Source organism: Cryptomeria japonica, unplaced genomic scaffold (assembly GCF_030272615.1).
Source record: "Cryptomeria japonica unplaced genomic scaffold, Sugi_1.0 HiC_scaffold_595, whole genome shotgun sequence".
NCBI lineage: Eukaryota > Viridiplantae > Streptophyta > Pinopsida > Cupressales > Cupressaceae > Cryptomeria > Cryptomeria japonica.
In genome coordinates, this window is record NW_026729400.1 from 6,820 (window position 1) to 30,189 (window position 23,370).

Genomic DNA, 23,370 nt, shown 5'->3' on the forward strand with positions numbered 1-23,370 from the left:
TTTCTAACCTGTTGTAGCTTAACTAACAATTCCTTTATTTAACTCCAAATATTCACATACAACACCTTGAACTTGGTTATATAACTGACACCAATTCTATACATTTCATATATCCATTCAGTGACAACTTTAGCATGTCCTAAATTACCTTTGATCTTTTTCACAGTATTTGGATCAAGTCCCTGCACATGTTAACTTGAAGCCTCCCCAGTTGCAGGATTTATAATAGATGAAATGAAATCCTTCAATGATTGCACTTGGGATTGTAGCTCCAGGTTCTTTTTCTTCTGTTCTTGAGCCCTCTTAATCAACGCACGGACTGAAAAATCAGCATGGTAGACGTCCCCTTCTAAAGTAGAAGGTCCCATGTCCACATGACTGATCTTATAATCCTTTTTTGTTATGTCAGTTGCGTTCACCTCTTTAATAGGATCAGCGATCTCTAGGAGTTAGTGATCAAATATAGGATCATAAATGATTTGAGACATTTGCTTGGCCTTTTTAGGCTTGAGAGAACTTTGTAGCAGTAGTGCAACTGTATCTATCTCACTTGAAACGGGGGTGGACACTTTCCTTTTCTTCTCTACCTCTGTTTCAAGCCTTGACTCTTTATTAATAGTGCTGGAGGTTTTTACACAGGAGAGGAGGGGATTTCAAGCAAATCAAAGAAAGAATGATCATCAATTATCCATTGATAAATACCTTCAGAATCAGCAAGGGGTGATTTCCCTCTGGGCGACACTATTCTATCATCCTGCTCACAGGTTGATTTTAGTCTAGCAGCAGTTTCTTCAGGTTTCTCCCCATCGCCACCTGATTGAGAACTTCGGGTTGGAAACCTATCTGCAGACTTGGCCGTAGATGCTGGAATAGGGGAAGAGGAAATTGGTTCTTGCTCTCTACGAGATGACGACCTTTGACTTTGTGAGGAGCTGACATGTTGTTTCCGTTTGCCATTTAGATAGTTAGGTGTTCTTCTCAATACTGGGGCAGTGCAAACCATTAGGTCTGAGACCTCTTCTTTGGACTAATCAACTTCTGTGGGGACTGCATTGGCAAGAGTATTGTAATATCCCACTAATTTTTTTTTTGTTTTTTCAGGCCAATAGCAATTCATCCACAACAATTACCGGTTAAGGTTAGAGTAATAAGAAAAACAACTAAAGGGAACCCTTCCACCTTTTGTTCACCGAGAGCCCAGACTGGGAGGGTGAGAGCATACGGTGTTTCGGGGATCGTCAGCATCAATAAACAAACTGAACATTACAACTGCATGGGCGGCAAGCCATCCCCTTCTGCTTACCCAGCAGGATAGAAACTAAACTTCTTGGCGGTGAACCGACCAAGGGAAAGATTACAAGAAATAGAAGTTCAATCACTCTACCGTGTATTTCAGCGGGAGGACATTACATTAACAGTCACTGTACCGCATATTTCAGCGGGAGGACCAAAACATTGAACTTTATCACTCGACCACTTATTCAGCGGGAGGACATTACATTAAAACATCACTCTACCGCATATTTCAGCGGGAGGACTATTTATCAAAGAAAACTGAATTACAAAACTGAGAAGGCGGCAAGCCAGCCTCTTCCACTTATGCAGTGGGAATTACAAATAAAAGCAGATAGAATGGGATGCTCAGTACTACTGAAACAATCCTTACAATATGGAGATGAGATGAGAAGATTAACTGCAGATTTCTACACAATACTGTAATTTTCTGTTACACTGCTCTGCACGCTGAAAGTACAGTTCCAGCAGCCCATGAAAACATGAAAATACTCATAACTCACTCAATTTTTACCCGAATTGATTCAAATCAAGCCCAATCCCACCATACATCCAATACAATGACAACCAATCACAGCCACACCCCAAACAACCCTCTTTTTATTTTGCACGCATCCCAATGCAACCCAAAAAACCCATGCCTAGACTAGGAATTTCGATTTTGCATAATTAAATCAATACTCAAACAAATGTGCTAAAAACTTACAAACTTATTTGCCAGTGCTGGGAAGGAAGATAGGAATAATACCCATAACTATCAGACGCTCCAGCAGAGAGATGTGAGCAAAAATGTGTTTCAGCCACAGGCAAAACCAGCAAGTCCAGAATCGTTGCAACACCAAGATGTCTATGGCAAAGCTCTGAAAGCGATAGGAGAATACAAGGCACAACTAGGTACTGTATTTCAAGTACGAAACTGGGTAGCACTAGGGAGACGCACTCCGAAGCTTCAAGTTCTGTCGCCAATCCGGCAGCATAACATTACAGATTTTCAAGATGGTGCAAATGGGAACCCAAGCCTCATATTTATAACTTCATTCATCAAACTCAAATGACATCCCTCCAAATTTCACGCTTGCATTTGAATTTCATTTCCACTTACATGTGGACCCAAGTGTAGCGCCCATTCTCCTAAGTCAAAACTCACTCCCAAGAAGGGGGAGGACCCACGTTGGACACTTAGGCACAAAAATGGCGATGTAAAGTGAAATAATATCCCTTTTAAAAATATTTCACATCCCATAAAACAATTGAATTTCGCTCAAATTTAGGATTAAACAGGCATTAATCCCAAATTTAATAAACCAGTAGCCAATAAATAGATTAATTAAATATTAACCTTAGGAAAGGAAATAATATTTAATTATGTTGCAAATGTCTCCCGTACTGATCATTATCACCTCCAAGATGAAACTGAGCCCAGACGACCACAAACTGCTGCAGAATTCAGACCCCTGTCTACTGCCAAAAATAGAAATGTGCCACCCAGCCACTTACTAAAAATAGTAGGTCAAGAATTAATGCTCAGAAAAATATGATCATCGCGTCCAGAGGCAAAGCAAGGAGTGCTCGGTCGGACAATGGCACCAGAACGGTCATCCCCTGACTTACTAAAAATAGTAAGTCCTCGTTTCATCGATGCTAGACCCTGATTACTCATTCCACCTAGCCTACGGGTCTCAGGAATAGGCTAATGGACCTCTGAAAGAACATCAGTGAGAAGGGGACATTACAAGTATGCTATTCTGGGGCCAAAATGACCTCATCTTCAATCACATCATTAGGAACATTTCAAGAAACACCAAGAGTATGAATTTGCTACAAAGAAAGCCTCATGAAACCTCTTTTAAACACTTCAACATCATCCAAACAATCTTCCCAGAAGTCTTCGAGCTCAGGCCAATGCATATAACCTTTGGCTCCATACAAATTATGCTTCACATATCCATTGCTGTCAAAATTATTTCTAGACGGCAGAGATTGAAAATGAAACTTCTCTAGAATTGTTCCCACGGCCTTAGCGGCACCATTTGTTTTGCAAGAGAAATGAGGTGTGGACAACGGGAAGGAGTATCCTTTCTTTCCCATGTTTAGATATTTAACATTCACTACAGCCATATGGCGGCAAACTTCCAAGAAAACAATATAATCATATGTGAACCGAGGCAATTTCAACGGAGGCTTCTCAAAACCCCCAATTCTAAGGTATGTGAACCTATTGAATTGGGTGTAGAAACTTCCAAACTTCATCACAAAAGCAGCAGTCATGGGAAATCCATAGACTAGGGTTTCCTTCCAATTTTCTAACCATACCCATCAAGAATGCATCGTTGACATGGGAAAAAGCTTGCATACCCTTACGCATGGTGAGTTGGGGAAATTTCCGGTGGACGGGTGCAAATGCAGGGAGAGGATGATGCAATTCCAAACCTGGCCAAGCAGACTCTTGACTAGCTAATATGAAAATCAAATATGAACACATATGAAAGGCAAGGGACTGATGGAAATTCCTCAACTATTCATGCAAATGATAGCTAATGATAGAAGCCCAGTCAATAAAAATCTCGGGAGCACAAATTATCAGAATAAAATGACACATCCAGAACTCAAAAGAATCAGTGCAAGCATTCCCTACAATACGATGCAGGAGGACTCTAATCCCAACAACTTCATCCTTAAAGTGCATTCTTTTCAACTTGGCGGGTAATTGAGACTTACCTCCTTTTTCAGACTTTAACCAATTTCTGGCAATGCAGTTCATATATCAGTCTCCGTGTGTTTTGAAATACTCTTCACCAACAAGAATGGACATGTCTTTAGAAGCTTTTCTCTCAGGAAGGCACAAAGCGCGAGAGACGCTTTCAACATTAATCCGTGCTACAACCCTTCCTCCATCTGCCCGGATTTCTTGTGTCTTTGGGTTTTATCTTTCAGAGCATGCAATTATTAAATCTGCACAAGGCACGACAACCGGAAAACCAGCTGCGAAAGCCAAGCCACACTGAAGAATTCTTTCCCACAATGAAGCTCTCCCCCCTCCTTTGAGCTCTTGTAGGAAAGTCTCTAGGTTCAATTGTTCTACTTTTGTGTCTTGCACACCTGCCCAGTCGTTTTGTATCACACTATGCATGGACACAAGCTAGATAATGCACTTTGTGAAAACTCAAAAATGAGAGGTAGTTCAAAAATTATCCGCCACCCCATCTGTGTCCTCGAGTGATGTGACATGCCTTAAATGCTGCATTTACTTCACCTTTCAAAACGGTCCTTTATTTCGGCTTGTTCCTGCTGACAAGGCAAACAACGTTAGTCTGCACAACAACTTGACACAAAGGCGGCGCCCCAAGACCTAGGTGAAACTGACGAGTCGCTCAGTCGGGGAAAATATGAACTTATGAACCTAAGGTCGGGACTTACAAATTTCCATAACTGCCGCTAGAGCGACCAAAACACAAAACAAATGGAGATCGGGTGATCGGATACTTTCGAAACTTCCTAACCCCGCGACAAGCTTGGAGAAGAGGCACATTGTGGGACATGTTGGTGTCTGTTTTATCATCTACCAAACATTAGAATAGGATACCCGAAGGTATTCTATCCTCTCCTTAAAAATCACTACTGATTCCAAGGTCTATATGTGCGAACAAGCGACTTTAGTGGAATAGCTTCTTGGGTAGTGTATGCTGAAATTTGGGGACTTACGTTTGACAAGTATTTTTGAACTGCTGGACTTAGATGGATTTAGCAATTTAGGCTCTTCTTTTTTTGTGGGATTTTTTGGGATTTAGACTTTCAAAAGAAAGGAGAAAAGAGATAGGGTTCAGGAAGGCTAATCTAATCCTACGAATTTTGGAGACGGTATCAACTGGGTGCTCTCAAGAAACCAAACCTTGCTTCGCCACACTAGGGACAACTACACAAAGCCGGTGCAATCTTCAATGGGTTGTGCTTATGATCGAGATGTTGGGATGCACAGGGGACGGGCTCAGACTAACTTTGCACGGTAGAATGGAAATCATCCATTTACCAAAAGTATGAGCGGAGATACACCATCAATTGACACTTATCAAATCCTTCATTCAAATTAACAACAATGAAAGCAAATCTAGATAAATGTTAACTAAGTGTTGAGGTAATTGAAACTATGCAAATCATTCAAATAATAGAGATTACAAAGTAGCGCACATGCAATATATTATCTGGAAATGACCTTAAGCAACAATACATCAAAAACCTCACCCCCTCCAAATGAGAGGAGGCAACCTTATATAGTTTCTTAACAATAAATGAATGGCCGAGATCAAATAGCGATCAAGGGCCAAGATTGAAAGTCCTAAACCCTAATTAGGGTTTCCCGAAATACTATCAGTTCAAACAAATGAAAGAGTGACAAGTGGCGCAGTTGCTAATTTCACTGAGGTGAGTGGCCACTTTCCTCTTTCAGAGATTCAACGTATCTGGACACAATGAGCTTGACCTCCTCCATGGTGACACTTGGCAAACCACCAATTTGGAAGTCGATGACGTCCACATCATTGGCACATGTGGCAAGGATGCCTTCCCACTCCACTGCTTGGGTGTGGAAGTTGTCATCGATGGAAAGGAAGTTTGCAATCTTTGAAAGATCGCCTTTGTCAATCATCCCTGAATCCCTGAAGAAGCTTGCTTGAATCCTGGCTCTCAAGTTCTTTGCTTGTAAATGCTTCTCCCTTAGGCTTTCCTTCTTCTAGATCTCTGACGCCACACGGAATACCTTGCCCAAGATCTCTCTAACACTTGCCTCTGTCTCAAAGCACTTGGTCTCGGATTTCTTCAAAACCTCAATCCGAGTGACCAGAGTATAGTACCATGTGCCGAAGTCGTACGTGTCTCCTGTCTGTATGATGCCTACATCCACTAAGCTTCTCTTCGACATGCCTCGGATAACCTTCAGATGAGGGAGTATTTCATTCTGAATTTCATCCACCTCTTCCCAATAGGAGGCTAGATCCTGGATACGATCAATCAACAAAGAAGTTGCCTCATGTGTCGATACTAAGTTTTCTACCAGGGTGTCAGCACGTACCGAAGCGTCTGCAATCCACTCCTTTTCTTGAGTGTATGATCCCTTCATATCATCATAGTCCTTCATTGATCCCTGCTGAAGAGGCTGTGGTGGAGTAGTCGGGACTTCACGGTTGAGTGGGCTAGTAAGATGGAGAACATACTTCTTCCACTGCTGGTTCTCTTCTTCAACCTTTTTCCGCTTTTCCTTTTCATGAGCTAGCCTTGCCTTTAGAACATTGCAGGAGTCATCAAAGTATTGGACATCTTGGTCCTGGGTGGGCTTACCCAGCTCTATGGTGGTAACCTTGTAATCATCCGCGGTGACATTGTCTCTGGTCTTCCCTTCTTTGGGCACTGCTATTTGGACTGTCCTGAATCCGGCATTGTCTCTCTGAATTAGGGAAAACTTCCTGGCGGGTTTGGGTGGTTTAGCTATAGAGGGTTCATTCACCTTCTCCATGAATGTTGCGGTGACCTCCTCGGATGAGTGGGCCTCCTTGGGAACCTTGGCCTTTATCTTTGCTCTTAGCCAATCCGGAATGGTTGATTGCTCTACAGTGTTCCGATCAAACTCATCATCTGCTTCTCCTGGGTTTGCTGGTATGCCATCCAAGAAGATTGTAGGTGCTTCAACTTGCTCTCTGTTTGGGCTTTGGAAGACCTCTTTCACTACTTCCTCAACTGGTTGGGAAAGCACTCTTACTTCATCATCAATCGCACAGATGTTCATCTATTGCTCCCCAGTTGCACTCTGATCAGGCGCAATGGAAGCAGCACTTAGGATGGAGTGACTCTCGCTGGATTCTCTTCTCTCACCCACAACCCTTTTCCCTGTGACCTTTGTGGAGCTTCCAACCAACTCCTTCCTCTTTTGAGACCCAACACTTTCTGGATTTCGAACATCGCCGGCGGAGGTACAAAGATCGACGGACAGAGTATCATCTACTCCCATTAATTCATAAGTCAAAGTCACACCTTTGGCCTTCAACTGTTTTGTCTTTTCAGACGCCCACCACCTTGAGTACTCAACCACCGACCTCATGAGGTTTGCTAGATCTGATTTCTCTCCCTTTGTCCAATCTATTAAGACTAAGGGTTCATTCTTCATCTTTTCAAAGCCCGGCTGCTGAAGTTCTAGGCTTTCTTCTACCTGATTGGCAACTCTGAATACTTCCGTTGCTCTCACCATACTCAAAGGAATTCTTGACCAGAATCTCTTCCTGATCTCGAAGCTATCGGCTGCATTAGCCCAGTAGTCTTCTAGATCCAGTCTGTGCTCAAACGTTGTCCCTTCGATCTTCTTTATTCTATGGAATGGATCGAAATCCTTTCTTGCCTTGTATTGATAGAAGGGATACCAAGCCAGCGCCTTCTCCACGGTTGCAACAGCTTGTGATGATGGACATGTTTCCAGCCCATTACCAATTGTGAGTGAGGACGTTCCTGCCTTCTTCTGCTCATCCCTTTGAATCACTATATACTCCTCCAATTGTCTCACAACCTCGAGCAACACCACTCGGTTGGTAGGGTAAGCCAGAAGCTTGTATGGAGGCCTGGAGAATCCTTGAATTCAGAGGTAAGTGAATTTTGGATATTGTATGTACCAACACCCAAACCGACCAATGAAGTCCATAGACTCCTGAGAGAGCCTCTGGTGCAAGCCACCTTGAAGTGTCTGGGTGATATGCATCAGGAAGGTATCATTCACTCTTTTAAAATGGAAGTTCTCCTCCATGTGGAGCTGGGGATAGCAATCGTAGACTGGAAATTGGTTCTCCTTGTTCCCAACTTCTCCTCTGCAAGTGAGGCCTCTGTATCTGTAGGTCCTGGCCAATGAATAAAACAAGTAAGAACTCATGAAGAAAGTCCTATTCGTCTCCAGGTTCCTCAGCTGGCTGTCTAGGTTGTCGCTGATCATCCGGGCCCAGTCTATCATCCTTACTCCATTGATTATTTCATTAATGAAATAATACATCCAGGGTTCGAATGGAGCTCCCTGAGGATTTCCTATTATTCTATTGAGCAGGACAATCATGTCCCCAATGTCCTCCTTGAAGTATGCTCGCACTAGGCTCTTTCTTTGGAGTTTGGAGGCGCCCTTCCTCGGCTTGTCTAGCCAGGAATGGTTAACTATGGCATCATATTCCTCTAGGTGTTCCTGGTACAGACTGTCAGCTTCGTCCTTTGTCATAGACACTGTGTTGTGGTACTCTGGAATCCTGAAGGCCTCTCTGATGGCCTCATCGTTGACATTCGCCAACACTCTTCCATCAGGTGCAACAATGTTGTTACTGATTGGGTTGTAGTGTTTGGCACATTCGACTACTAGTTCATTGCACTGCATGGTGGGGAGGAAGCCAGCAGCATGCACGATACCACTCTTCATCATCTTTCGCGCAATGGTGGTAGGCACAAGGTTGTCCAGACCAAACATTCGCTTCTTAAATTCCCTCAAATTGATGTGTCCGAGGTTGGTGTCGCTGATGTTCTTCCACTTTGAAGTCATCCTCGACTCTGGAGGAGCATCTTTGTCTACCTGGAATTTCATAATGTCTAGGGCCTGCAGGCAAACAATGAAATTTTAAAGTTAGAAAATGATTTGCAAAGTTTTGAAAATAACGGGGCTGCGAAATGGCTAAGTGTTGGAAAATTTTCCATTTTTTATTCTCATACTTAGCCATAAAAATCGAATTTTCACCTTAAAACCCTCAGTCTTAAGGCTGGTTGTGGTTACCACCAAGTGTCAAAACTTTCAAAAAAAATTCATACTTAGCCAAAAAAAATGATTTTTTTCCTCCAAAATTTTCGAAAAAATCATTTATTAAATTCTGGAAAATATTCATAAAATTCACAATTTTAATTTCACCTCTGACTTGGATAGAAGTAAGGCTAGAATTTTCTCCAAAATATTCAGAAAATTCAGAAAAGTTTGGATGATTCTTACTCGTACTAGTTGCCTTTCTCCAGAATTTGTAAACCCTTTTGCCAAAAAATATTATCCAAGTTCTAGCAATATCTAGAATTTTCTCCAGATGATCTTCAACTCGACACACTTTACTAAGCTCTCCTTAGTAACTTTGAACTTCTTGGTGTAATAATGAAGTTGATAATGAAGTATTTGTAGACAAGGTTAAATCTTCAAGTAAAACCCCTAAAATCATCCAACTCATACTTCTAATTTTAAAAAAAAACTTTCCATTTTGATTTAAGTTTGAAGATATTCATCAATTCTCCAATATTCCCTTTCAACAAAACTTTCCATTTTGGATTTATTTTGAGGATTTTTAAATAATCCTTAGATATTTTCTTCATTTTGGATTTAATTTTGAAATCTTAGTGGATTTTGTGACATCACTGGTATCTTTGTTTGACTTTTCAATGCGTAGGTGGATTTTTGAATTTTATCTCCATCTTCTTCAAATTTTGGCGGACTTTAGCCTTTGCTCCTACATGGCCTCCATCAAGGCGAATTTTTGGCTAAGGCATGGGGCGGACTTTAGCCTTTGCTCCTTCATGGCCTTGGCGGACTTTAGACAAGGCTTCTCATGGGCTAGGCGGACTTTGGATAAGGTTCCTCATAGCCTTCTATCCTATGGCGGACTTTAGACTTGGCTTCTCCATCACTTGGCCTAGGCGGACTTTGAAGACCTCCCCCACATGGCCTCCTAACCTATGGCGGACTTCTATGGCATCCCCACCTTGAGCAGACTTTGGAGAGTGCTCCACCTTGGGCGGACTTTGGGCTAGGCTCCCACCTTGGCGGACTTCAAACCCATCCCCTAAGCGGACTTCAAGCAACATCCTTCTTGGGCGGACTTTGGTGTTAGCTCCCCCATGACCCTTCTAACCTTGGCGGACTTTGGTGGCTTCTCCTCCTTGGGCGGACTTTGAGGTGCTCTCCACATGCTTGGGTGGACTTTAAAGAGTGCTCCCACCTTGGGTGGACTTTGAGGTGCTCTCCACATGCTTGGGCAGACTTTGAAGAGTGCTCCCACATGCTTGGGCGGACTTTGAGGCACTCTCCACCTTGGGCGAACTTTGAGGCGCTCTCCATATGCTTGGGCGGACTTTGAAGAGTGCTCCCACATGACCTCCCAACCCATGGCAGACTTTGAAGGTCTCTCAAGAGGGCAGACTATATATGAAATATAACATTTAAGTATAAGTGGTATTTCAATTCTTATACTTTAAGTTATATTTCATATATATTGTCAGGATGTTTGAGAGTGGTTTCGGGCCTCTAGGACTAATAATGCAAAATCTAGTTTTTGGAGGATTCTCCAATTTTCCAGACTTAGTCAAATTTCAGGATCAGGATGACATTCCAGACTTAGCCAAATTTCAGGACATTTGAGGATCAGGATGATTTTTTGAGCTGATTATCCTTTGAAGGTGCCATGACCCCCTAAAATATAGGAACTTAGCTTTTTGGGTCAAAACTTGAAAATTTTGGATTGCGGTCGAAGCAGGTCAGTGGTACAAGTGTAAACCCTAGGTTTGCATCCCAAAAAAGCAAAAAGCCTAAAATCTAGGGATTTAGCTTTTTTAGATCAAAACTTGGAATTTTCGAGTTCCGGTCGAAGCAGGTCAGTGGTACAAGTGTAAACCCTAGGTTTGCATCCCAAAAAAGCAAAAAGCCTAAAATCTAGGGATTTAGTTTTTTTAGGTCAAAACTTGGAATTTTCGAGTTCCTGTCAAAGCAGGTCAGTGGTACAAGTGTAAACCCTAGGTTTGCATCCCGAAAAAACAAAAAGCCTAAAATCTAGGGATTTAGCTTTTTTAGGTCAAAACTTGGAATTTTTGAGTTCCGGTCGAAGCAGGTCAGTGGTACAAGTGTAAACCCTAGGTTTGCATCCCGAAAAGTCAAAAAGCAGACATCCCTAAAAAATAGGAAAAACTTTCTAAAAATAGCCATACCGGGGATCGGGCTGAAAATGCCAAAAACAAAACTTCCTAAAAAATAGGAAAAAGCAAAAAAACAAACTTTCTAAAAATAGAAAGTTGTCCAAATTCGTCCAAATCGATTGCGATCTTCATCCTTTGGCTTTTCTAAGCACTCTGGTGGTGTTCACACTTCGGAATCACATAACTTGCAAAAACTAACTTTCAATCGTCAGGGCCTGAAATGCTCTGAATCGGACAAGGCTTGGTGAAACTGCAGCAAAAGGTCACAGGACACTAACAAAACCCTAGAAAGCAGGAAAATCAGAGGGTCCCCATTTGCAATGAGGCGATGTGTGAAAAAGGTCACAACACGACATAACTTTGAAAACTCATAAAGCCCACGACAAGGAGCTTGAAAAATGGAGCAATAAGGAAACACTTAGAAATTTTTTGAATGGCGGTTCGAAAATTAAAAAGGGGGGCAACAGTCATAAAATTTTTATTTGATTTTTATCCATTCTTAATTTCTTTTTATTTGTCCCAAGAGTTAGACTAGATTTGTCCTTTTATTCTTTTCCTTTTGGATCGCACCCTATTCCATGGTCAGCCACGTTGATGTGTTTTTTACGCACATGCGAGCACAAAATAAAATACCTAAAGTATCTTATCCTTTGTTGAACAAAATCTCTCAAATGCTTAAGATTAGCTTAAGGATCACTTGAGAAGACTCCAAGGTTCATGAATGTAGGGTCACTACGTGTGGATAAGCTCCGTTGGTTGATGTGATTATGCTGGAATCACAAGGGGACTTACATTTGAATGCCTAAATGCTTGATTTGCTGGAACTTGATCATCTGATATTTCAATATGGTGATGCTTTGTTTTATCCTAAACTAGCTAGAGTTTGAAAAATGGCAAAAAGTGAAGGGTTGAGAGAGTCTATTCTAATCCTAAGAATGCAGGAAGATGAGCGAATGACTAGATGGAGTCCTACTGAGCGAGATCTCACCATCAACTTGAACAATTTGACACAAGCTCAGTGCAATCTTCTAAGGATATTTTAGAGATATTTGAATCAATACCATCAAACATCGATCACCATTCAAGTTAATGCATAAGCAATGAATGTAGAACGATTCGAAGTTAAGCTCATATCATTCCAGTTGACGACACAAGGCATGCTTACAATCAGTAAGAGGCTAGTGTTATGGACAAAACGAATTCCACACGAATACATTCAACAAATTCCTCCACTCAATTTAATCAACATGAAAGCAAATAGAGAAGCAAAGACCATGCGAGTTGTGGAAGTAACAAATCAAACTCACCATAACTTTAATAAAATCAATTGTTCTTTACAACAAGGTTTGGCAACAATCTTTGCCTTCACCTACTCTAACTTCTATTCTAATTGCTATTCTATTCACTATTTGCTAGCTATTAACTACTCTACTCACTGTTCTAGCACTATTAACTATTAACCTTTACAAATGAAGAGTCTGAGCTTTTATAGAGAGCTCATTTACAACGAATGACTAGGATTAAATCTCCATCAATGGCCAAGATTTTACATTAAAAACCCTAATTAGGGTTTGTTACAACAATCCCAATTTGGCTAATGAAATGATTACAACACTTTAGGATGACCAATAGATAACAAGGGTAGATGCCTCGGAGTTTATGCCATCACTGGTGAGTCAGGTACATTGAATCAAGACATGTTGAGGTAGACCTTCCCTAATTGGTGAGGTAGTGACTGGGATGATGACTAGGATTCAACCTTTATCTTGCACTTCGTAGGCTTGATTTGATTCATCATCATGAAGAGATGTTGAGAGATATCTCTTGATACTCAATATTATCCGGTTTGCCCAAAGGGATGATGATGATGGGAAGCAAACTTTGATTAACTCTTCTGAAACTATTTGCTTCTTCAATCATGCTTGATGTAGGTCTTGGTTTTGAAGTATTGATGTACTTCTGATGTCACCATTGTCCCTCTCCTTTGGAATTCATTCTTTGTGACTCCCTTCATGTCTTCGTGTAAGTGAATGCTTCTTGTGTGATGCAAAACAAACAAGCAAGTATCAATTACACGATATATAGGTTTGATAAGAGCATATAAAGAGAATTCACCCTCATGAAGCAACACTTGAAGTTGTTTTTCACTCTTAAAGAGGAGCCCTTGAAGTTTACTCCACCCTTGATGTTCATTAAGTTGTCCTTGTCTTTCGAACTTGCTCTTGAAGCCCCCTACATGAAGTTCGCTTATCTCAAACATGAAGTTAAAATTCACTCAAGTAGCCTTATTCATGAAGTTGATATTCGCTCATGTAGGTTTGAACATGAAGTTGAGATTTGCTTATGTATATTTGAAGATGAAGATTGCTCTAGATGTTGTGCACGTGAAGCTTGTTTCAATCACCTTGCTTATTAAGTTCTCTTGTCTTTCTCAACTCATGAAATTCGCTCCAATCTTCTAAGTCATGAAGTTCATCTTTGTAGAAATTCGCTCCATATCCTCAACTCTTGAAGTTCACTCTAAACCTTGAACTCATGAAGTGCATTTTGTGTAAAATTCGCTCCATTTCATTGATTCATGAAGTATACTTGTAAAGTTCGCTCCAAATGTCTCAAACATGAAATTTGTTCCAACTCGTCAAGTCATGAAGTTCGTTTGTGAATGCTTGAACATGAAGTAAGTGATTCCAAATTTTCTTCATCTTGTTATCTTCCATTTCGCTCGTGAAGCTTTGAGTGCAAAATTTGCTCCATTTTCCTCATTCATGAAGTTCACTCCAAAAGGTGAACTCATGAAGTAGGAAATTCGCTCCAAGATGGCAACTCATGAAGTTGGAAATTCGCTCCAAGATGACAACTCATGGAGTTGGAAATTCGCTCCAAGAAGGCAACTCATGAAGTTGGAAATTCGCTACAAGATGGCAACTCATGAAGTTGGAAAATCACTCCAAGATGGCAACTCATGAACTTGGGAAATTTCGGTCCAAGAAGGCAACTCATGAAGTTGGAAAATTTCGCTCCAAGAAGGCAATTCATGAAGTTGGAAAATTTCGCTCCAGGAAGGCAACTCATGAAGTGCATTTGAAATCCGCTCTAAGGGGTGTGCACATGATGTCTTATTTCAATCCCTTTGCTTGCTAAGCTTGCTTGTCTTTTCCAAACATAAAGCTCGCTTCAAAAGGTGAAGTCATGAATTTTGCTCCAAAACATGAAGTCATGAAGATCGCTCCAGACTTGCAAGTCATGAAGTTCGCTCCAAGGCAGCAAAAGTCATGAAGTTCGCTTGATAAACCCAACTCATGAAGTATGAAACTCGCTCCAGAATGCAAAGTCATGAAGTTCGCTCCAAACTTGCAACTCATGAAGTTTGAAATTCGCTCCAAAATGCGAAGTCATGAAGTTCGCTCCAAGGTGGCAATTCATGAAGTTTGCTTCAATACCCCAACTCATGAAGTAGGAAATTCGCTTCAAATGTTGAACTCATGAAGCTCGCTCTTGAGTGTTTGATCATGAAGTAGGCGCTTTTTGAATTTCCTTCATTATTTTATTTTCAACATGAAGAAGTTCGCTCCAACTCTCTCAAGCATGAAGTTACCTCCAAAACTTGAACTCATGAAGTTCGCTCCAATTCGTGAAGTCATGAAGTTCGCCCCAAGGGAGCAAGTCATGAAGTTCGTTTTGTGTAAAATTCGCTCCAATCCTCTCAAGCATGAAGTTCGCTCCAAACCTTGAGTTCATGAAGTTTGAAGGTGAAATTCACTCCTGAGGCTTTGAAGATGAAGTTTGCTCCTGAGGTTAAGCTCATGAAGTGGATTTCAAACCAAGACCAAACTCTCCCTTGCTTGCTTTTACTTACATTCTTAACTCCAATATATGATGGCTTGTTCAAGATGAGATCTTATAGTGAATTTTCGCTCTGTGGCAGAAGTGCAAGAAATTCACCACAAGGAGTGTTCATGAAGTGAAGTTCGTTCCTTTAAGAGGAGCACTTGAAGTGACCTTCAAACTAGCAATTCTTCCTTACTCATGATTGAACTTTTGATAGCTGGACCTTCCAAACTTACTTACTTCACACTCATGCAAGACTATCTACTTGACTCCTAGTCACCCAACCTTATACTCCCCTTCAAATACAAAGGCTAAAAGCTAAGGACCCTAATGCTACCTAGAAGGCAGAAAAAAGTGGGGGTCCCCATTTGCAATGGGGCAATGTGTGAATACCTCACAACAAGCTCCTATGTGCCTAACCTTTCACCAAGGGTTAGCACCTAGTGTGTGTTAACACACATCTTGATTACTGCAATAATTGCTATTAGTACACCTTTTCTTAGTTGTATTTGTTGATGTGTTTTTATGCACTATGCAACACAAAATAAAATACTAAGTATTCTATCCTCCCTTGAACAAAATCTCCTCTTATGCTAAACTTTGTGATCATATGAGGTGACTCCAAGGTTCTGATAGTTAGGTTTTGACTTTATACATGGATAGACTCAGTGATTGTGATGTGATTTGCTGGAATCACAAGGGGGACTTACATTGATACTTGAATGTCTGAATGCTGCTGGAACGTGGAAATTTAGCTGACTTTTAAAAAAATGATATAAGAGATAGGGTTTAGAAGGCTAGTCTAATCCTAGAATGTAAGAAACTATAGATGACTTAGTGAAACTCAACTAGACTTTGCTTTTCCGTGCAAAGCAACAACTCCACAAAGTTTAGTGCGATCATCTAAGGAGAGCGAAATGATGTTCCAATTACTACCGACGACATAGACACCATCAATGCAATGCATATCAATGAGTGAGTAGTAATCGAAGTTAGGCTCATGAAGAGAGTTCAGTTGATCACGCAAGATACTTCACAATGAGTGAGTAGTAATCGAAGTTAGGTTCATGAAGAGAGTTCAGTTGATCACGCAAGATACTTCACAATCAGTGAAATACTAGTATGAACATAAGAATTTCGCCATTAACTATCCATAATAGCTTCCATCCATCTAATCAACATGAAAATAAATGAGAAGTAGAGATCATGCAAATGTCGAATAAACACATGAAATTCACCATATCTTAAATGAAAATAATATGCTTCTTGCAACAAAGTCTTGGCAACAATTTTCTTTTCTCCTACTCTACTCTAGCTGCTATCTAACTATTGACTATTAAATATCAACAATTAACTTTTACAAATGAGAAAATTGAACCTTATATATATAGCTCTTTACAATGAGTGGCTCAGATTGATTCACAATCAATGGCCAAGATTACAAGATGAAAACCCTAATTAGGGTTTGTTACACCCATTACATATCATTTAATGCTTGACCAATGATAAATTTACAAAAAATGACACGTCCTTCCTTGACTGATTGACCAATGAATGACAAGGGTAGGTACATCGAACTTTGTGCCCACATGCGGTAGTTATCTGCCTTGTTGTATGAGTCGGGTGCATTGAATCTAGACACCTTGATTTGGAATGATGTGTGAAGGTGAGCTGGTGATGACGAGGCGCCACCTCAGCTTGCTCATCTTGTAACTCATCACGAGAGTTTGATTGTAATTCTTCTTGATTATCTCACTTTTCATTTTCTTGTTTGGGAATTCCGCCTTAGTGTTGCATTTGATGTAGACCTTGTGATGTTTATTCTTGTTCTTTCCTTCTTGCCTCGAATGTATTGATCTTACTCCTTCCATGTTTTGGTGGCTTCCTTTTATTCATTACTTTCACTCTCCTTCATGTCTAAACCCTTGATGCTGATATCCTTATCTTAATGAAGGTGTGTAATGTCCCTACTAGCTAGGGATCACTGTCCTGCAAAACAGATTGTTAGAAATACAACAAATATACATATATAACTAATCTAACTTGCAATTTAACCTTAAAATACTTAATTAACACTAATCCCAATTCTTATCTAATAAAAAGGATATGAATGCCATACGAAGATATGTCATTAGGCGGCTGTGAAGTCTGCCTTCTTGGAACCCATCTTGGTTCCAAGCCATCTAGGAAATCGAAGGTGAATTCGATTCCTGTCTTGGATGTAATTTCTTACACCCAAGCCATCCAAGAAATCAAAGGTTAATTCGATTCCTGCCTTGGATGTAATTTCTTACACCCAAGCCATCCAGGAAATCGAAGGTTAATTCGATTCCTGTCTCGGATGTAATTTCTTACACCCAAGCCATACCAAGGAAGACCATCACATATGATCAATTCCTTGCCTTGGATGATGCATCTCACCATCCAAGTCCATCAGAGAGGACCGGCCAGATCCTTCTCTTCTTGGATGAACCTTGTCAACCAAGCCATAACATATATGCATATAGAAATCCAGTATATACTGCCTACCAGGGATTATCATAATCCCTCCATCAGGCTAAGGGAGTTTCCTCCCTATAGCCCCCATCATACAATCACATTTATATTACATTTTACAATTTATTACTATTTTCCATTCCATAATCTACATTTACATGTTCCTAACTTAACATGTATTCCATAACATATATTCAGGAAACATCCATTATCATATATTCACATTTATTTATTAACGTATATTCCTAACTATTCATTAATATGTATTCACTAACATATATTTTCACATATTCATTAACATATGTTTACACATATTCCTTAACATCTAAAACCATTCATTAATATATATATTAAAATATTCAGTACTTATATTCATTAACATATATATTAAATATGCATTAATTACAATCATATATATTAAATATGCATTAATTTCATTCATTAACATATATATTAAAATATTCATTCATTAATATATATATGTTAAAATATTAATTACTTATATTCATTAACATATACATTAAATAAGCATTAATTATATTTATTAACATATATATAAAAATATTCATTCATTACTTACCTGTTCTTAATCCCGCAGCAGTAGTTGCCAATCTGTAGTTGCCTTTGCTGTTCACAGTTTTTCCCCTTAAACCTTCCGCTGCCTTTTTCCCTCATATATATTTTAATTCATTTATAGATATTATTATTATGTAGAGCAGTGTTCGTAAGATATTATATTAATTATAATTATCACATTATTATCTTTATTTATATTATTATATTCTACCTAAGAACATTATCGGCTTCATTTATTAATCATACATATTAATTGTATCCTTATGCACACCACCAAAACAAGGATGTGACTGCTCGTAACTTAATAATAATTCTGAGATAGTTCGTTCCATGTTCTTTTCTTGTTTTCCCTTTTGTGATGTCCCTAATATAATCCTATCCCCATGCATGTATATATTGGTATCCCTTATATTGCATGTTGAGAGTGGCGACTATATGGAGCGAGGCGCCTATTCAAGGAGCTTCTTCCTTTAATAACCAATTTCTTAATAGAGATCGCACCTTATAGTATTGGGTTCCTCTAAGGTAATCACACCTCAATTATTAATTAATCTATGACTAGCTATATATGACAATCCTTTCATGGTGGCGATCTATTAATGATATTATGTTGATCGCTAAGTTGTGTTAATCGATTGTTTTCTATCTTATACTTATTGCTAATTGGAGGCTTCATAGTATATACAATGACCACCGACTTATATTGCTCGATGGAAACAGGGAATCACTCGAATAGTTATCACGTGGTGCTGGATGTGATAATCTTATGGTCATGCTGCTGTAGACACTCATAGTGTAGGTGAAGGTGATTGAACTGGTTGATTTCAATGTCCTTGAATTGGTTGTCTAACCACGTTCTTGGTAATTGCTAACAATTGGATTCACATCGACCTAAGTATTGAACTCCAAGAATGTTTTCCTTCTTATGCCATATCACGTGTCTTGCTTTAATCGATCCCCTGGTGTCCTTATTGATTACTCGAAACCTTTTGCTGATTGATATATTAGAACTGCGTTAGTTTGTATGCCTTAATTCCTTCGTTCCTTAATCATGGGAATGACATACCTAATCTCTTGTCTTCATCTTATCTTCCATGCTCTTGCTCAGGAGCTTGATAGGACAATTGTGAAGTCTTATGGTATTAATTTGTTAATGGGAAAACAATTCATCACTGAAGAGGTGCAATTAAAATTCTTCAAGAGATTCTGTAAATTATGTTTATAATTTATTATATATAAATTATGTAAATTTTATTTAAATAATAATATTTAATAAATAAATTTTAAATAATCATTTAGTGGTAATTATTTTATTAAATAATAATTATAATTTCTTCATTTAGGGTCTCTCTCTTTCTCTCTGTATATATATAACGATCCAGGAGGGGACATGACAAGTTGAGTCTTTATCTCTCCCTTGCAATGTTGATGAATCTTGGAGTATTGCAAAGTCTTGGACCTTCCTCCATGTGATGAAGGCTTTCCCCATGTTGTGTTGCAAGCCTTGAATGGTGTGATCTCCTTGGATACTTGTATCTCTGATGCTTGTTCCTTCATGATGTTAACCTCTATTTTGTGATGATGATCCTATCCTTGCGATGTTATCAACTCCCTCTTGTTCTTCCTAGCGAAGTCCTCTTCTTGTTTCAGCTAATCCTTCATCCTCTTTCCTTAGTTGCTTGCAAAATAACAAGGAAAGCATCAAACATGTCTAATGTATACTGATTCCACCTAATTTTTAAAGTTTTTCTTTTAAAAAAAATCTGATATGCATTCTTGATGGGATGGAGTGGTGTTCTAATTTCTCATGTTTGATTTTCTAATGTTTTAAGGCCTGATTCTGATTTGAGTTTCTGATTTGAATTGTTTCAAGGTCTGATCTTTCACTATTCTGCTCTTGGGTGTGGATTTGGTAATCTACTGGAAGTGATAGCAATCAGATTGGACTTTTAGTCTCCCGCTGGAAGTGCTGGCAAGCAGGTCAGAGATTTTGTGACCAACTGGAAGTCTCCAAATGAGGTCGTGGTTTTAATCTGTTACTGGAAGTGACACATAATAGGTCGGAGTTTTGTGGTCCAACTGGCAGTGGTCACAAGCAGGTCGGAGATTTTGCCATGAAGTGGAAGTCACCTTCAAGAAGGATCATGGATTTAGACCTCAAATGGAAGTGCTTATGAAGTTCGTGGATTTCAAGGGGCATTGACAATACTTGCATAAGGTCCTGTTTTTTGCCCACAACTAGAAGTAACCTCTTCCTTCCATAAGCCCTTTCATCCCTTCATCAATCTCTTGATGATCCTTGAAATCATTCATCTCTCAACCACATAAACATCATCTCCATGTGCTTGGGCGGTATTTTAAGTGCCAATTGGAAGTCTCCAAGAAAGTTCATGGATTCTACCTTCAACTAGAAGTTAGCATAAGCATGTCGTGGATCTTGGAAGCAAGTGGAAGTGCCTTCTAACAGGTTGGAGATTTGATGTCCAAGTGGAAGTGACTTCTAAAGCATGCATATAACTTGTTCTTTTAACATTTCAAGGACTCTCTACTCATTCCTAGCAGATTTCACTCATCTCAAACATCATTAACCCTCGAAACATCAAGCATTTACCTCAAGAAATGTTGATCTTACCAAGTACATGAATCTTTTCAACCTGATTGGACTTTGGACCAGCAACTAGAAGTGACACCAAGTAGGTCGGACTTTTGACCATCCACTAGCAGTGTCAGGGATTTTGGGTGTCACTAATAGTGTTGGGGATTTTGAGTGTCACTGATAGTGTCGAGGATTTGGGTGTTTTGGAAGTGACTTGATTTGCCCCTTTTGCTGCTTCCATCACTTCATCCACTTCAAGGGCTCTCCCTTCATCTCATGAAAGTAATCTCATCTCTATAAGGCTTCTTCATCATTTCTAATGCCCTAACTACCCTCTCTCCAAGCATTCCACTTTGTTAGACTGTTCTCCATAATTAGACTCAATATTCCATCTCTTATTTTCAAAGCCTGTGATGATGATCATTTTAAATCGTTCATTTCAAGGTATTGAAAGCTAAACTGACCTCAATTTCAACTTAGAGAGGGAGATATGACTTGATCACTTCCTGGCAACTTAAGACACTGCACCTCCTCAAGTAAAAGGTTAATAGCTAAAGACACTACTTGACGACTAAACTAAGACAACTAACCTAGAAAGCGGAAAAAAGTGGGGGTCCCCATTTGCAATGGGGCGATGTGTGAAAACGTCACAACATTATCTTTACTGCAAATTTCTTTCTTTCTTTCTTTAGTTTCTTCTTTTTCACCAACAAATTGGGGTCCCAACAATGAAACCAAATGTTGACAATGAAATACAAGTCCAAGGTTTGGATTATTTATGTTAGAGAAATTAACTCCAAGATGATGCAATGAGAAGGAAACTAGAATAGGGTGATAGGTAACACATGCACACTATAAAGGAAACGATTTTATTCATCCATATACAAATAGAACCAGTGTGCTCGGATATTCATATTATATAGTCACTATACAATATAGATTTTGTACCACAGGCATAGATATAAACATCGGATTTGTTTGGTGGTGCTTCTCTTCATATTACATTCATTATATACTCTCCTATTCACTTTGTACTCTGTTCTCCTTACCTCCTCTTATTGTTCTCTCTTAGTTCTCTCCTCGTACATTAGGTTTAGGTTCTAATATAGCCTTTGGCTTTTTATATGTCCTTGTGCCTAGTCATGCTCGAAACAGTACTGCAATGCCTTAGATGTTACTGTTGTGGCCTTGCAGTGTCCATAATTAGGGTTGTCCTGTTCCAATTCCTTATCTGCCAAAATGTGGATTCATCTTCAAAAGGAATTATTCCACAATCTACATTGGAATATCAAACCTCTCCACTATGGTCCCTATGTGATGTCCCCTTATTTGAATTCTTAGGTGTAATGTGGTGAAAATTAGGAATTAGGGTTTCACCAAGTAAATGCACTAAATAAACCAATTAACACAATTACATTGAAAGAGGAGTGAACCAAATAGATCTAGCCTCAATCCAAGTGAGGAAAGGGCTGAGATTCTAATTGGATTCACTGGTTGGAATTAGTTATGCTCTTTCTTAGTTGAATTTAGAATGTAGTTATGAAATTAGGGCAACATGAGAGATATTTGAAGTAACTTGACAAATACGAAATGCTACAGATGTCCCATAGAGCCACAAACTGAGATTTGGGCAAAAGAATAGATTCGGAACTTGTTTTCAGAAGTTCGGCCTAATTTTTTGAGACCAGGTAGCACTAATCCGCCTTGGAACTCCGAATTTTCCGTCATCGAAAGCTGAACCTGTTCGTCACTATTGAAATTACCGAGTACAAATCTTGCATCTATTTCCTGCACACAGAAAGAGAGGGAAAGATGTTGTGGATAGGGGATTGCCTAAGTCAAACCCCGGTTTAGAAATTAACCTTGAATGAAATAATGCAAATACTAAAATAAATGTTAAGGAGATATACCTCAGATCTGCAATTGTTGATGATGATGTAATACTCTTTGAATGTAATCACAAATGTTGAATGTAATGGCATGACAAACACATGAACATCAAAAACCCTAATCACACACACACATGCTTGCATGAAGATTGATGCAATTTTGCTGCATTTTGCTGCACAATGCTTGAATGATGAATTTGCAGCCTTGAATCTCTGAAGATGCTTGATGATGAATGCTTCATGGATGCATGAACAATACGGATGGAGTTTTAGATCTAAAATGAACTGATAGGATGTCTTTATATAGGGTTCTCTAGGTAAATTATTGATTAGGCTAATCTCCAACGGTCATGTCTAGCCATGGGGATCAAATGTCATCGGGGAGATAGAGAACTTGCCCCATTTCAAATTGGGGCCTGTTTAAGATGGACCGGGGCATTTTGGGGTGCCTTGGTCTAGATTAGGGCCCTCCACGCCTTGGTCCTCCCACCAATAGGACCAATACAAAGAGAAATGAGAGAGGGACCCCCAAGATGGGACCCACCAAATGTTGTTCATGACATCTAAGTTGGAGAATAGGGTCAAACCCGACTTGGAGAGGATGGAGATAGGACATGCTAAAGTAGGAGCACAAACACGAGGTGTAAATTGGACTGGTTACAATTTATGACACTACATTAGGAATGAGGGACTATTAACTAACACTTTAATCATAGGTGACTTCTTTCTAAGTAATTAACA

At 39.5% G+C, this 23,370-nt stretch overlaps 1 protein-coding gene across 1 annotated transcript in view; it reads left to right on the forward strand.

The window, feature by feature from the left end:
* Positions 1–3,628: 3,628 nt before the first annotated feature.
* Positions 3,629–23,370, forward strand: part of LOC131073517 (uncharacterized) — a gene marked incomplete at its 3' end in the record, with an annotated part of 61,897 nt that continues 42,155 nt past the window's right edge. Inside the window, 1 exon segment of the mRNA XM_059216067.1 lies at positions 3,629–3,659. Within this exon segment, the coding sequence (XP_059072050.1) occupies positions 3,629–3,659 (31 nt within the window).